General features: G+C 43.6%; 1 protein-coding gene across 1 annotated transcript; it reads right to left on the bottom strand.

Moving 5' to 3' along the window:
- Positions 1-12,239: 12,239 nt before the first annotated feature.
- On the bottom strand, positions 12,240-15,643 carry LOC133707301 (receptor-like protein kinase 7). Its single transcript, XM_062132861.1, has 2 exons — positions 13,005-15,643; positions 12,240-12,916 (listed from the first exon to the last, which is right to left on the bottom strand). The coding sequence occupies exons 1-2, from the start codon at positions 15,565-15,567 to the stop codon at positions 12,525-12,527; spliced, it is 2,955 nt and encodes a 984-aa protein (XP_061988845.1). The 5' UTR covers positions 15,568-15,643; the 3' UTR covers positions 12,240-12,524.
- Positions 15,644-16,383: the final 740 nt, after the last annotated feature.

Here is a 16,383-nt window from a genome sequence, read left to right as displayed (position 1 = left end):
AGGAGGTGTTCGCATGGTCATACGCTGATATGCTAGGGATATCGCCAGCATTGCTAACCCACAAGCTCACAATTTCACCGAATGTTCCCCCAATCAGACAGAAAAGAAGGGCCTTCACGGAAGAAAAGTACAAAGCCATCCAGGCTGAAGTCAAGAAACTCCAAGATATCGGGTTTGTCTGGGAAGTCTCCTACCCAACATGGCTCTCCAATGTTGTGATGGTAAAGAAGCCCAACGACAAATGGCGCATGTGTGTCAATTACACCAACTTGAACAGGGTGTGCCCAAAGGACAGTTTTCCTCTGCCACGAATCGATCAGCTAGTTGACTCCACCGCAGGCCACAAGCTCCTTAGCTTCATGGGTGCCTTCTCGGGTTACAACCAGATCGCCATGGAACCCTCCAATCAAGAGCATACTTCTTTCACCACCGACAAGGGTCTATACTGTTACAAGGTAATGTCGTTTAGTCTAAAGAACACTGGGGCCACATACCAGAGACTAGTCAACGCCATGTTCACAGATCATATCGGGAAAATAATGGAGGTCTATGTAGACGACATGCTCGTCAAGAGCGTCACCATCGAGGACCATATCAAGAACCTGGGCATCGTCTTCGACATGTATTGCGACTTAACCCAGATAAATGCGTGTTTGGCGTACTTGGTGGAAAATTCCTGGGCTTTGTAGTCAGCGAGAGAGGCATCGAGGCAAATCCTGAGAAGGTTCAGGCAATCCTCGACATGGCACCGCCAAAGACGAGGAATGAGGTACAATCCTTTACTGGGAACGTAGTCGCTCTCGCCCGGTTCATATCGCGCTTAACCGACAAGTGCGCCCCCATCTTCAAGCTCCTTAAAACTCACCACACCGAGAAAATCAATTAGGGACCCGAGCACAACAAGGCTTTTCAAGGTCTTCGAGACTACCTGGCATCAATGCCCACTCTCTCCAAACCCATTCCCGGGGAAGTCCTGTATATCTATCTCGCAGTATCGGTTACTGCGATCAGTGCTGCCTTGGTCAGACACGAGAACACTGATGAGCTGCTAGTCTACTACACCGCAATACACCGCGTCAAATGAATGAATGCCTCCAAATGAATGGATGAATGTTACCGATACTCGATACACCGCGTCAAAATGAATGAATGCTCCTACCAATGGAATGTTAACGACACGCGATACATCGCCACGAACGAAGGTCCAACGAATGAATGTTCATGATTCGCGATACGCCGCCACATGAATGTTTTCAATGAATGTTAATAAGCGATATATCACCACAAGATGAATGCTCTCAATAAATGAATATCAACAATACGCCATATATCGCCACAAATGAGTAATGCATAATGATACACAACCAAAGGCAACGCCCAATACCTAACAACTTCGCCGCCACGAAAGGAGATACACAATGAAAGGCAAATACAGAAATGAAAGACGATAGCATATTGAAAGGCGATACATTCTCCAGACAAGAAATTCATTACAAAGGCTTTGCGACTAATAGCGATACACCAATTGTTCCTCCATACAAATGCGATACACAATGACAACATGTTACATCGTAATACAAATACGATATACGCCCTAGCATATGAATGCGATACACATACACCTATTCTCGTCACCCCTCCGACCAAGTCTGATTCTTTGGAATATGAGAAGCTCCGGAAGAAGATCACTGAATTGGAGGATTGATAGGCTGGCCGAGCTCTGGTGGGAAAGACTTGGGGGCAGTGCCATGGCACCACTCTCCGCCATATCGCCACCCGATATCCACCATCGTCGCCCCGCTGCACCACCAGCAGTCAATGTCCTTGGGTTTCACACTTGGACGGAGCCTCAGTTCCCCACGAGTGGAGATTGCTCAATCCTCCAAAGGGTGATGAAGCCGAGCCCATGTGAGATTAGGCTATAAAGCCTATAACCCAAGCAGAGATTGTTAATGTCTAAGATTCAGTGGTGGCTAAATCTTGGTTAACGCTGGTCCGATGGGCGGACCGTTACTTGTAATTCTCGAGAGAGATGTTGGTGGAGCGAGGCTCTCTTAAGTACCACTAATATCAATGACTTTCCTAGACATCATATTTCATTGGGTGCACCACATAAGAAAGAGTTAATACAATTGTCATTTATTGACTAAGGCATATTGCCATTACAAAAATTCTTGGAAAATAAAAGGACTAATCTAATCAAAGTCTGCGGCATCCTTGTGCACTTCATCTTCAGCTTTGAAGTCCTCTATGGTGAGATTAACGTCTCCACCATTTTCTTCTTCTTCTTCTGCAAGGTATACTTCTTGCTCCCTCAGGTCCTTGTATGCCCTGTATCTTGCAGCCAGTTGCTCACTTGCCTTGCATTGCTTGAACCAATGCTCACTTGATCCACATCGATGACACATATCATTGTGGTTGCCTCCCTTCAATTGAGGTGCACGTTGTGGACGTTCCCTAGGAGGGTTGGCGCCACCACCACGGCTAGGGTTGCCATGACCCCCTCTCCCACGTGTGGCATTGCCACCACGTGTATCCGCACCAAACTTACGGTTTCCTTCCTGGTTAGGGCGTTTATATGGACCCATACGTCCCTCATATCCCTTATTCTTAGGGTTCCGCTCCTTGCGCCCTCCTTTGGGTGCATTATAATTCGCCTCATGAACGCTCTTAGTTCCAATGGGCCTTGAATTATAATTCCTCACGAGTATGTTATCATGTTTCTCAGCTACAGATATGCTATTGATAAGCTTATGAAACCTCATGATTCGTCCAGCATTGACTTTAGTACGGTATTGCTTTGATACCACAATGGCTGAAACAAGGAAGGTGGAGAGAGTTTTCTCAATTATCTCTTGCTCTGTGACAGGTTGTCCACAAAACCTCAACATGGACTGTAGGCGAAGAGCTTCTGAATTATATTCAGCAACAGACTTGAAATCAGCAAAGCGCAGATTGTTCCATTGAACCTTCAAGTCAGGGAGGACGGAATCTTGGACATTGCCAAAGCGCTCTTCTAGCGCTACCCATAGCTCTCTTGCATCCTTGATCGACATATACTCCAATCTGAGTGCCTTATCCATATGGCGTCGCATCAAGATAACTGCTTGAGCATGCTTTGTAGGTGTTCGCACGAACACAAGATCCGGGTTAGGTGCCTGGATTATGGGTAATATTCCCTTTGAAGTGAGGTGGTTCTCAACATCGGTTACCCAACTGTGGTAATCTGAGCCTGTTGAGTCAAGCATGGGAAAGTCGAGTCTAGGTTCATTCGACATCCTGAAAATAAGAAGAGAAGATATATTAGTTTCGGAGCTAAACTTCCACGAAAACTAAAATAATAAGATTTCCGAGCCATGCTACCAAGAAATCAATTTCCAAGAATCTTTTGGATTAGACCAAACAATAATGTTTTAATATGGTCACAATTTGATGCTTACGGACGCTCTTAGTCTGAGCATTATGAACACTCTTAGTTCATACGAACACTCTTAGTTCGTTAAGCGTGAATCCCCACAATTTCGCTTTATTAAATACTCAAAATCATGTTCATATTTTTCATAATTCTGCAGCAAATAAAGGAATTTAAATACAAGAAAGCAGCAACTTTAATTACAAAACTTACGTGATGATTTGGAGCTTGAGAACACGCGCGTGTTGGAGCAGGCGTGTTTTGGGGCAGTAGCAACAAGCAGGGACGCAGGAAGGCAGCAGCAAGGATGCAGACAGCAGTGCGCAGGAAGGTTAGCGGACTGGTGCGCAGGTTGCAGTGGGGAGCAGTGGCGGCGTGGGCTGCAATGGTGCGCACGGATGTGCAGGCTACAGCGCGGGCTGCTGTAGGTTGGCGAGCTGCGGTGCTTGTGGCAGCAGTTTGCAGGGGGCTGCGGTGCTTGGACTGCAGGTAGGTTTTGCGGCTAGGGCTGCAGGAAGGGTTTGCAGTAGATGGCGAGCAGCAGCAGGGGCTTGGCGAGAAGGTAGGCTGGAGGGCTAGCAGGTGTGCGGCAGAAGGCAGCAGGGGCTGCAGAGTTTGCGGCAGGAGGCTTGCGGCTAGGGTTGCAGCTAGGGTATTCGGCAAGGTGAGGGAAGCTTTTAGGGTTTTTGGTTTGGGAAAATTTTGCAAACAGTACACAAAGTAAATGGCACTAATAATTTTCATACATAAAGTTTCAAACCGAGCATTTTGGTACACGAACTCTCGGGCCCGACCCACTATGTAGACACGACGTCAATGACGCCGTAAATTCTAATGTCATTATTAATTTGTCAAAGGGTAATTTAGAACTCTCACACACTAGCTCATTTTTTTGGTTTTTTAAAAAAAAAAAAAAAAAAAAGCAAAACATATCTCCTCTCTCTCTGTCTCCCTCTCCCCCTCTCTCCCTCCACATACCCAAACCCAGAAACATCGACCCCGACCACCGCATCTCCTCCACCTTCCAAATCCATACCCACCAACGTCGCCGATGTAAAACCACCCGCCTCACATAACGATTTCTCCAACATCCGGCCTGTTTCGTTTCACACTCAAACTCGAATCCGGATCCACCACATCCACCTCCGTCAGCCCAACAGTCCTCACTTCTTGCCTCGCCTTCTCCGTCACCGGAAACTTATTCCACTCCGGCTTCCAGGTCCGGGTCGGGTTGTATGCCAGGTTTTACATCACGTTTGACCAGCATATTCTCTCCTCTTCTTCTTCGAGCAAAGCTTCGGTGCTCTCTTCCCACACTCTCATCACAACCTCTTACGATTTTCTAGCAATTTGAGATGTAGAGAGAGAAAGAATCGCAGAGATGAAGGTGAGGAGAGAGAAATTGGGTCTGAGAAGATGGGTCTGCGTGTGATTGATTCGTTTTGATGATGAAGAAGAAAAATTCAACAGAGGTGGTAATGTGATTGTTGTTGTTGTTGTTGTTGTTGTTATTGTTATTGTTGAACACCGGGATTGGGATTATGGTGATGGTTGTTGATTCAACAGAGGTGGAAAGCTGTGGATTGATGGTAATGGTTGGAATTGCAGAGGTGATCGGGATTGGGAAGAGAGATGGGTGCCCATAGTGAGAGAGAGAGAGAGAGAGAGAAAGCTGGGTGCTCAGAGTAAAAATATGAAAATACCATATTACCTCTCAAATTAATGGCGTCATTGACGTCGTGTATTGATAGTGAGTCAAGTTTTAGATTTCGTGTACCGAAATGATCGGTATGGAACATTATGTATAAGAATTATTAGTGGCATTTACTTGATGTACTGTTTGCAATATTTTCCCTTTTGGTTTTTAGGTTTTTTTCGGCTAGGGTTAAAGCTCGTGCTGATAACGTGTTGTAGAGAATTGAAATTGTGTGTTTATTGTTGATAATATGAGCCCTTTATATAGGGAGTTACAAGGTACACAAAAGGTAATAGAATCTGAATACAATTGAATACCTACAACCCTTTCCTATTACAACTCTAAACCCTAGTTTGAAGAGGCACACATTATGTCGACATCCTTCAACAGATGCAAAGAGAATGATACCCTGCCTGAGCAAGCACAATAAGTAGAGAATCTTATTGAAGGAAAATCGACTTAGTGTGCCTTATCAAACTAGGAGTAGTAATAGGAGAGAAGGTTCTAGAATTCCTAATCATAGATGGATTAGTATTCCTTGTAACATTAGAATATGTACTTTGTAATCCCTATTTATAGGGCTCCTATTCTCAATAATAGGTTGGACAATTCTCTCTACAATCTCTCTCAAAATCTCTTTTCCTTAAACACGTTATCAGCACGAGCTTTAACCAAAAACCAAAAACCCAAAAATCTTCTTCATCACCGCAGCTCCTAGCCCTCGCTAGCCTCACCTGCGCGCCTGCCCCTGCAGCACCTACGCGCCACTGCACACGTATCCCTTCTGCCCCTGCAGCACCACTGCACGTCTGCTGCCCCTGCATCACCAACGCACACCAATTGCATCCTTCTCCTTTCCTGTGCACGTCCGTCTGCTTGCAAGCCCCGAAACGTCTAGTTCGGAACCTCAGATAAAAATCCTTTCTTCATCAAAGTTGTTCGTCTCTGTCTCTTCCATCTGACCTCCGAATTTCAGCCTTATCGGAGTTGTTTTGAGACCGGTACACCAATCGAAGTGCAAGCTGTTCAGAAGAGAATCTGTTCCGAATTTCATCAAGTAAGTTTTAAGTTAAAGTTGCCGCTTTTGAAATTTAATTTCCTCCTTCTTTTTCTTCGGGGACTTGCAACCTCCCTTCTTCTACATCCCACCTTTCTTATAACGTGGGTTCGATTCTTGAGAAAGCGGAATCGTGGGGATTCACGCAATTAACGAACTAAGAGTGTTCGTAAGACTTCGGACTAAGAGCGTCCGTAAGCATCGATTTAACGAACTAAGAGCGTTCTTAAGCTACGGACTAAGAGCGTTCGTGAGCATAGATTTTGACCATTTTACATCATTGTTTCGGTCTAATCCAAATATTCTTGGAAATCGATTTCTTGGTAGCATTAAGGCTCAGAAATCTTATATTAGTTTTCGTGGAAGCATTGACTCCGAAACTAATACGTTCTTGCTTTCCTTTCAGGATGTAAGACTTGAACGAGCTCGATTTTACTCCATTGGATTCTACGGGCACGGGATATTTATTTGCCTACAATCCAAGAGCCCTGTTCTAAAGGAACCACTCAAGACTCACAAACTGAGATAGAAAATTCCAGAGCATTTACCCTGATGAAGCGCCACATGAAGATGACCCTCCAGTTTGAGTACATGAATGAGGATAACGCTAACAACCTTTGGGTTGCGCCTAGTGAACATTTTAGTAACATTCACAACTTTCCGAACATAGAAGCACAATGGAATAATATCTGCTTCACTATAACTTTGAAAGAGTTATGAAATATTGTTCGGAGGCTCTCTGCATCATATTATTTATGCATGCTTGTGGAAAAACACAAAATAACAAATTGATTGAGAAAACCCTAACATGACCATAGGAGTCATGACGTTGAGGGTATAGGGTTGGACACCATGGCGCCATTTTTGGCCATGATTGCACTATTCCAACGCCATTGGTTCTAGGGACCATATGTATTGTGTCAATACACCTCAATCAAGAGAGCATCCTCTTCATGGTATTTTATGGAGTACTTGATCAATGGTAATATATCGAGCTATAAAAGACTTTAAATCTGGCGATGAAGATAGAATGCCGCAGATTTTTATTTAGAATAGTCTTTTAATTTCCAAGAATTAAGTAATGGCAATTATGCCTTAATCAATAAAATGATTTATTGGATTATCTCTTTTCCTCTAGGCGTACTCAATTAAGTATGATGTCTAGGAAAGTAATTGAGATTAGTGGTACTTAAGAGAGCTTTGCTCCACCGACATCTCTCTCTACTTCCCTGGTCATATTTAATTGGAATTACCGAACGAATTGAGTGACTACAATTTGTCTAATGTTTGATTTTACTTTGGATTAGATTATGGTCACGAAACTTTGATGTAATCATTGGCTATTATTAACAAAGTATCGATTTATTTTATCTCATGTCATGGACATATTTTTCGAACTTTATTACTTCAAAGACATAAGAGCCAATGGTTTTCATGTGGAAACACATTGTGAGAAAGGACAAGAGTTCCTTTGCATCACCTCTAATGACTACGGACATAAACGAGTATGAGAGAAACTTATGTGTCGATCTAGTGGGTTGTATGCAACCACTATTCGAGTAATTGAATCCAATCATGTTATATGATTTATGGGATTCTGACACATATAGGCTTTGGCATGACCGTCTGGGACACCCAGGTCGTGATATGATGATCCGTATATTAAAGACTTCACACGGACATCCATTCTTCAGAACGAAGAGAAGTAAAAACTAAAAATTGGTTCGAGGAGATGCACCTGCGCCTCACGGCGCCAAGACTGTGCAAGACAGGCCACTTAGGGCCGGCGCTGTCTACCCCCTACGGCAACAACATGGCATTGACGCCATGGATCATTGTCTGACTCCTCCTTCTACTTCTAAAGTCAATTGTGACTTCATGGCTAAACCAAAATACTCATTGGTTGTCTCTAAAGCCCATCATTCGTTCTGCAAAGCCTGCTCTTTAGCAAAATTAGGATCGAGACCATCCTATGCAAAGGACACTAAAGAAAATATACCATTCTTGCAAAGAATTCAAGGTGATATTTGTGGACCTATTCAACCACCATGCGGACCATTTTGATATTTTATGGTGTTGGTTGATGCATCGACACGCTGGTCACAGGTCATGCTATTGTCCACTAGGAACCCTGCATTTGCTAAACTCCTAGCACAGATTATTAAGTTAAGGGCTCACCACCCTGATCATCCTATTAAGTCTATAAGGTTAGACAATGCTGGGGAGTTTACATCAACGACTTTTGATGATTATTTCATGTCCATTGGGATTGAAGTTGAACATCCAGTTCCTCATGTTCACACCCAAAATGGTCTCGCAGAAGCCGCCATTAAACGACTAAATGGTCGCTAGAGCATTGGTAATGCGCACCAATCTCCCTATTTCTGCTTGGGGCTATGCAATATTGCATGCAGATGTGCTTATTCGTCTGAGGCCTACTACCACTCAACCCTTTTCTGCGTCCCAGATGGTGACTGGGTATGAGCCTAATGTCTCACACTTACGCATATTTGGGTGTGCAGTTTATGTGCCAATTGCGCCGCCACAGCGCATCAAAATGGGTCCTCAACGACGATTAGGCGTTTATGTTGGATATGACTCTCCAACTATTGTCCGCTACATAGAACCCTTGACAGGCGATCTCTTTACCGCAAGATTTGCGGATTGTCACTTCGATGAGACAGTCTTCCCGTCGTTAGGGGGAGATAAGAACATCAATGTTCAACAGGAACGACAGGAATTGTCGTGGTCTGTCCCCACTCTGTCTCATCTTGATCCCCGAACCGCACAGTCCGAAATTGAAGTGCGGAGAATTCTCGATCTTCAGAACGTAGCAGAATCGATGCCTGATGTGTTTTCTGATATCGCAAAAGTGACGAGATCACACATATCTGCTGCAAACGTGCCTGCAAGGATTGATGTCCCTAAAATCAGAGGACATGACGCCATCTCAAGGGCAATTGAGCATGGCGCCAACGTCCCCTCTCACAGTGATGGTGACGTTGTGGCTAGGCCCATGGCTTCTGCCAGGAAGCGCGGGAGGCCTATAGGTTCGATGGATTCTCGCCCAAGAAAGAAAGCGAGTTTGGCACAAAATAATCCATTAATCATCGATGTGAATAATCCATCTCATGAGAATATTCCGGATTATGGTTATGTCCGAGAGACATCATTGGGGGACGCTCCAATGTCAGAACCAACTCCAGAGAATAGAGAGATCTCCATAAATTACACTAGTGTACATGAGATGATGGATAGAAATTCTATGGCAATTGATGATGCGTTTGCATATCATGTTGCAAAAGAAATCATAGAATATGATGATATCGAACCTCGCTCTGTTGAAGAATGTCAACGAAGAGCGGATTAGCCTAAATGGAAAGATGCGATCCAGGTTGAATTGGATTCACTAACAAAGAGACAGGTATTTGGGCCAATAACGCAGACACCCCCAGATGTAAAACCTGTTGGCCATAAATGGGTCTTTGTTAGAAAGCGTAATGAGAAAAATGAGGTGGTTAGATATAAAGCCCGCCTCATGGCGCAAGGTTTCTCACAACGCCCTGGAATCGACTACGAGGAGACATATTCTCCCGTAATGGACGTTATAACGTTCCGCTACCTTGTCAGTTTGGTAGTTTCCGAAAAACTTGACATGCAGCTTATGGATGTGGTTACAGCATATCTCTATGGGGATCTAGATTCAGAGATATATATGAAGGTTCCAGATGGACTTCAATTACCCAAATCAAGTGGCTCTAAACCACGGAGCGCGTTTTCAATAAGATTAAAACGCTCACTATATGGATTAAAACAATCCGGACGGATGTGGTATAACCGTCTAAGTGACTACTTGATTGGGAAGGGATATATTAACAATGAAATATGCCCATGCGTGTTCATTAAAAGAACAAGTTCCGGATTTGCAATCGTAGCAGTTTATGTCGATGACATGAACCTAATTGGAACTCTAGATGAGTTGAAGGAAACTGCTAAATAATTGAAATCCGAATTTGAGATGAAAGATCTTGGGAAAACATGGTTTTGTCTCGGTTTAGAACTCAAGCACCGTAGTGACCGGTTTAAAACACGGTCGTCGTCTTGAGCCCGGAAAAGATCCGTTTCGTCCAAAGGATGAGGACGAAGAACCATTAGAGGCCGAAGTGCCCTATTTAAGTGCAATAGGCGCATTATTGTACTTAGCTCAATGCACAAAGACCAGACATCTCATTCGCAGTGAACTTGTTAGCTCGACATAGCTCTGCGCCAACACGCCGCCATTGGATTGGTGTAAAGACAATCTTTCGATACCTAAGAGGTACGATTGATATGGGCCTATTTTATCCCTACAGAGAGAAGAGGAATGACGGAAGAATGGGATCGGACCCCATTAGGCATGGAGCCTCCGTCCACCATAACATAGTGGCCGGCCATGTTGCCGCCAACGCCGCCACCACCATCAAGGGTGGCCAGCCTCACCCTATCCCCCTCCATCAAAACGACAATGATGTTTTGATGGGTTTTGCTGATGCAGGGTACCTCTCTGACCCTCACAAAGGTCGCTCCCAAACGGGTTATGTCTTTACCATGGGAAGCACTGCGATATCTTGGAGGTCTACAAAGCAGACCCTTGTTGCTACTTCCTCAAATCATGCAGAGATTATTGCTCTACATGAAGCCGTATGAGAATGTATATGGCTAAGGTCTATAATAAGACATATTCAAGGAAGTTGTGGTTTGAAGTCTACCACGGATGAACCTACATGTATTTATGAGGATAATGCAACTTGTATTGAGCAGATGAAGTTAGGTTTCATCAAGGGCGACAACACCAAGCACATATCGCCTAAGTTCTTTTATAATCAGCAACAACAAACACTTCTAAAGATTGAAGTGAATCAAATCCGATCAGAGGATACTGTAGCAGACTTATTCACTAAGTCGTTACCTAAATCCACATTCGAGAAACATGTGAAGAGCATTGGATTGAGAAAGTTATCCGAACTCCCACGATTGTATCAATCAGGGGGAGATATCGACATCAGGGGGAGTTATGATGTCTACATGTTCGATCTCGAAGAGTGAAGGACGTGTTGTGCTCTTTTTGTCCTTCGACCAGGGTTATTTTTGTCCCACAGGGTTTTTGTTACCTGGCAAGGTTTTTAACGAGGCAACGAATAAAGCGTCACCACCAAGTTTGAAGCGGCACAAGGGGGAGTATTGAAGGAAAATCGACTTAGTGTGCCTTATCAAACTAGGAGTAGTAATAGGAGAGAAGGTTCTAGAATTCCTAATCATAGATGGATTAGTATTCCTTGTAACATTAGAATATGTACTTTGTAATCCCTATATATAGGGCTCCTATTCTCAATAATAGGTTGGACAATTCTCTCTATAATCTCTCTCAAAATCTCTTTTCCTTAAACAAATCTAAAGATATACAAAGAACAGAAACAGGGCTGGGAAAAGTAATTCATTATGAACAAATGTGCACACAATTTTGCATGTCCAACACAGTATGGTGAATGTTGCAAGCTAAAGGTACTCATCCCTAGTTACTCAAACTTACACTCCAAAACTAATATATAGTCTTCCCCCAACCAATGCTATCTCTCTATTATCTCATCAATTATTGTAAGAAAAAATCTAACTATTTTCAAAATCATTCAAGTTAGCAAAATTGATGATGATGCCTTACCACTGGGTGCATACATTCTTTTCCAATAGCGTAATGAAAGTGGATTTGGCTTTCTCATAGCATTGAGTCAACAAAACTCATTCCAAACAAAACTACCAGAACCCCATCTTGCTGCTTGCCCTATATTCTACTTAGAAAATTGCAAAACGATCAAGACTCTTCAAAGCTCAGAAACTAAACTTAACACACACTTTCCGACCCAGAATATGTAGAAACTACCTTGTATTAAGCTCAACCAGTGGCAGCATTTTGTCTTCTAGTGTCCTGAACAATGGGAAATCCATAATTCAGAAATTCCAAACTTTCCTCCCTTTTCTATTATTCCCACATTTTCTGAGCAACCTAACAAAGCAAAGCATTCAACTTTTGCTCAAAATTTCTCAACCCCAAGTTGTAAAACACAACCCAAGAGCTCGACGTGCTTTAGTATATTAAGAATATGATACATGGTACAAAAAAGAGCCTTGGCCACTCTTATGCATTATCAAAATTACAAAACATATATAATTTTGGTGGCTCTGGCTATTATGTAGTTACGGGCACTATTCTCAGCTGGCATATACTACAGAGTATTTCCAAGTTGTGTAAGTGGAAATTAATTATAACCATGGAGACGACGATCGTGTTGCTCCAACTAATTTTCGAACCCGAGTCTGGAATTTCACTTCTCTGTTCCCTTAAGTACTTCCATTTTCTTACTAGAACCATCTTTGCTGATAACAATGTCCAGCAATTTCATTGGCTCGTGAGCTTCTTCAAGCATTTGAACGACACTTCTCATGGAAGGTCTTAGCTCTGGAAGCCTAGCTGTGCATAGAATTGCAATTCTCAATACCTTGATAGCCTCTTCCCTATATGCCTCAGGAATGTATGAGTCCACCACACCTAACACACACTCTCTACTCTTCAGGTTGCCGCATATCCAGTTCACTATGTCCTTGTTGTCCCCAAATGATGGATCTATCGGCTTTTTCCCAGTCACTAGCTCCATTAGTACTACACCGAAGCTATACACATCACTCTTCTCATTCACCTTGTAGGTGTAACCATATTCTGCATAACCAAAATTTAATTAGTACATTAACAAATTTGATTACCTTAAAACAGAACCAGAGTAAAAACTAAGAATTTGATTACTAACCAGGAGCTATGTAACCGTGTGTTCCAGCAACAACATGAGTTGAGTCCTTGATTGCATTAGTCTGAACCATCTTGGCGAGCCCAAAATCCGCAATCCGGGGCTTCAAAAACTCGTCTAACAAAATGTTACTGGACTTGACATCTCTATGAATTACTAGCCTCTCACAGCCATGGTGCAGATACTCCAACCCTTTGGCTGCTCCGACTGCAATCTCATACCTGGCGTCCCAATCAAGCTTCATCTTCTCACACATGTGCAGCCGATCCCACAAGCTTCCATTCCGTAAATACTCGTAGACCAGAAGGCTCGAGTCCTCACTAGTAATGCTGCAGAACAACTTCACCACATTCACATGCCTTATTGAGCTCAACGTCTGCACCTCAGCATCAAATTCCTTCGATTTCGAACTACCACTGCCCCGTCTCCCGAGCATCGGTGTGGTGCTCTTGCACATTTTCCGGCCGCTTGGATCAGTGTTCCATATGTGCTTCACGGCGAGTTCTTTGCCATTGGCTAGTGACACTTTGTAGACATTTCCAGAACCTCCTTTTCCAATTAGATTCTCTTGTGTGATGGAATCAAGAATCTCATCCTCACTGAAGGTTATTACATGGAAAGACTTTACATCCCAAGATTCTTCCTTCAATGAACGGTCTTGATCTTTCTCCTTCCTCTTTAAGAACAAGAAGCAAATGAGTGAAACAAACAATATTACTGTACCCACTGAGAAGCAAATAATGAGTGTCCTGACATCGTCGGACATTTCCTTTTTCGGCGAGCACCGTGGGAAGTAGGTGATGTCCATGCTGCAGAGACCCGGGTTACCGGAAAGGCTGCCGTTGTAGGCTGCAATCGAGAGAGATTCCGGTACGGCACCCGTCAGTTTGTTGTGCGAAAGATCAAGCATGCTTAGTCTCAGAGATGCCAGACTTTCCGGGATTTTACCGGAGAGTTGATTGTGAGACAAATCCAGAGAATTCAAGGTCGGCAAAGAGCCCAAAGATGCTGGGATTTCACCGGAAAGCGAGTTGTTTGCCATGTTCAAGTCATTCAGGAAACTACAGCTTCCTAATGACTTGGGAATCGAAGAAGACAACAAGTTGCTCTGTAAATACAGAGTACCCAATTGCTTCAAGTCCCCTATCTTCGCCGGAATCTTACCGGAAAACTGATTGTTATTCAACACAACCGAAACCAACGAATTTGACTTCGAAAGCTCGTCTGGTAATTCACCAGATAACCGATTGTAACTCACAAACAACTGAGCAAGCTTCTTGGCGTTTCCGATATCGGAAGTAATCGGCCCTTCAATTTGATTCGAAGTGATGTCAATGATTGCCACATTCGGCAATCCCCAAAGTCCTGCCGGAACCACACCGGAGAGGGAGTTGTTGTTGACCCTGAACCGGGTCAACGTCGTGCACTTGGCGTAGTTTGCCGGAATTTCGCCAGACAATTGGTTCTGAAGCATGAGCAGCTGCTTCATCGTCCCTTTGTTGCACATGTCCGGCGGAATAGTCCCGGTCAAGAAGTTCTCCGACACGTCGATGAAGTCCATCTCCGACCAAGACCCCAATTTCTGAGGCAGAGGACCGGTCAGCTTGTTACCGTACAAAGACAGATTCACAAGCTTCTCTAATTCGCCGAACTCTTCCGGTATTTCGCCGGAAAAATTGTTCTCATACAGCTGCAGAGAAACCAACTTGGTCAGAAACCTCAACTCGTTCAAATCGCCTTCCAGAAAATTCTCAGAGGCGTCGAAGTTCTCGAGAATGGTGAGGTTTCTTAGCCCGAAAGGAAGTTTTCCGGTGAACCTGTTGGTGTAGAGCTCCAGCTGCCAGAGCTTGGTGAGCTGTCCAATCTCGGCCGGAATTTCTCCAGTCATGTTGTTATCGGACAACTCCAGGTTGATAAGCTCGACCAAGTTCCCGATTTCACTTGGTATTGTTCCTTGGATGCTGCAGTTTGCCAAGTAGAGCCACTCGAGCTTGTTAAGATTTACAACTTGCTTTGGAAACGGGCTCGGATCAAACGGGTTGTCACCCAAGCTCAAACGAATCAGACCAGTCATGTTGGTGAGGGAAGTCCACGGGAAAATCCCGGAAAACCAGCTGCCGTTCAGATGAAGATGCTCCAGTTGGGACAAGGAAGATATGTCAGGGAATGAACCCGCGAACAAGTTTTTCCCCAAATCCAGGTATTTCAGCTTCGTACAGTTTCTCAAGTCCTCCGTGATTGTACCGTGCAGGAAATTGGACCCGAAAGCGAGCTTTTCTAATGAGGGAAGTTGGCATATGGAGTCCAACGGAAGAGACCCCGATAGCTTCTGGTTCGAAAGTTCGATTTCTCGAACCGAACCGACGTCGTTGCAGGTGATTCCAGTGAATTTGCAAAACGAATTGGCGGTGGAGTCCCATGTGGCGAAGAGCTGGGAGTTTGAGTCCTGGAGGGAGGATTTGAGTTTTAGTAGGATTTGAAGCTCGTCGGCTGCGGCGGCGTTGGAGAGGAGGAAGAGGAAGAAGAGGAGGTAGAGATGGAGGTGGTGGTTTTTGGGTAATGGCATGATGGAGTTGACAGACGAAGAGTGGGTGGATGGACTTTGAAGATGGGAATGCGTAAGTGAGACTCCATGAGTGTGCCATTTTAACCATAAGGCTGCTCGTTGAGGATGAGGGTCAATGATTACAATGTCACAATTTTCGCTTTCAGAGTGTTTTTACGACACATCGTTTACGAGTTACGAGAGATCAAATAACTTCACATTTACCCGCCAAAGGAAAGATCCTCTGTATTTCCCTTGCAATGGTCACCGACTCGCTTTAAGTTAGCATATAGGCAGGTTAAAAAAAATTATATATAGCACTAGATTTGCCTCATTGTTTTGCAAATCTAGGTTCAAATGGAGTATGAAACTCCGGGCCCAAAGTAATTTCAAATTATCAAGTCTTTTACTCGACGCATTAACTAAAAAATTTTCAACTTTGCATGAAAGAAGGGACTTGAATCCTAAACTCCAGTCTACTTTGTTTAATTTAGCCTGTGGTTTTGCAAATTGATTAGCCATGCACTTGTTTTCAAAGTCTTTTATGACATATTTAATTTTTAATTTGTATTATTAAAGGGGAGGGAGATTTCTAACTTGATACCACTTTGATATGGCTTATCACTAAATCAAATACTAGTTAAATTTATATTATTTTTCTTGCTAGAGCACCCACTACCTAATGACGAAGTCATGGGTTCGAGTCACCATGGGAGTAGGAGTGAAATCCTTTGATCCTTTTTTTTAGAAATGAGAAAAAAAAAAAAGTATTAACAATCGATATTCAAACAATTAGATAACTACAGCTACTCACCTAAGGAACAGTTTTTGAAGGAC

This window comes from Rosa rugosa, chromosome 4 (assembly GCF_958449725.1).
Source record: "Rosa rugosa chromosome 4, drRosRugo1.1, whole genome shotgun sequence".
Taxonomy (NCBI): Eukaryota; Viridiplantae; Streptophyta; class Magnoliopsida; order Rosales; family Rosaceae; genus Rosa; species Rosa rugosa.
The sequence above is the reverse complement of the archived record's forward strand: the minus strand, read 5'-3'. Positions and strand labels throughout refer to the sequence as shown.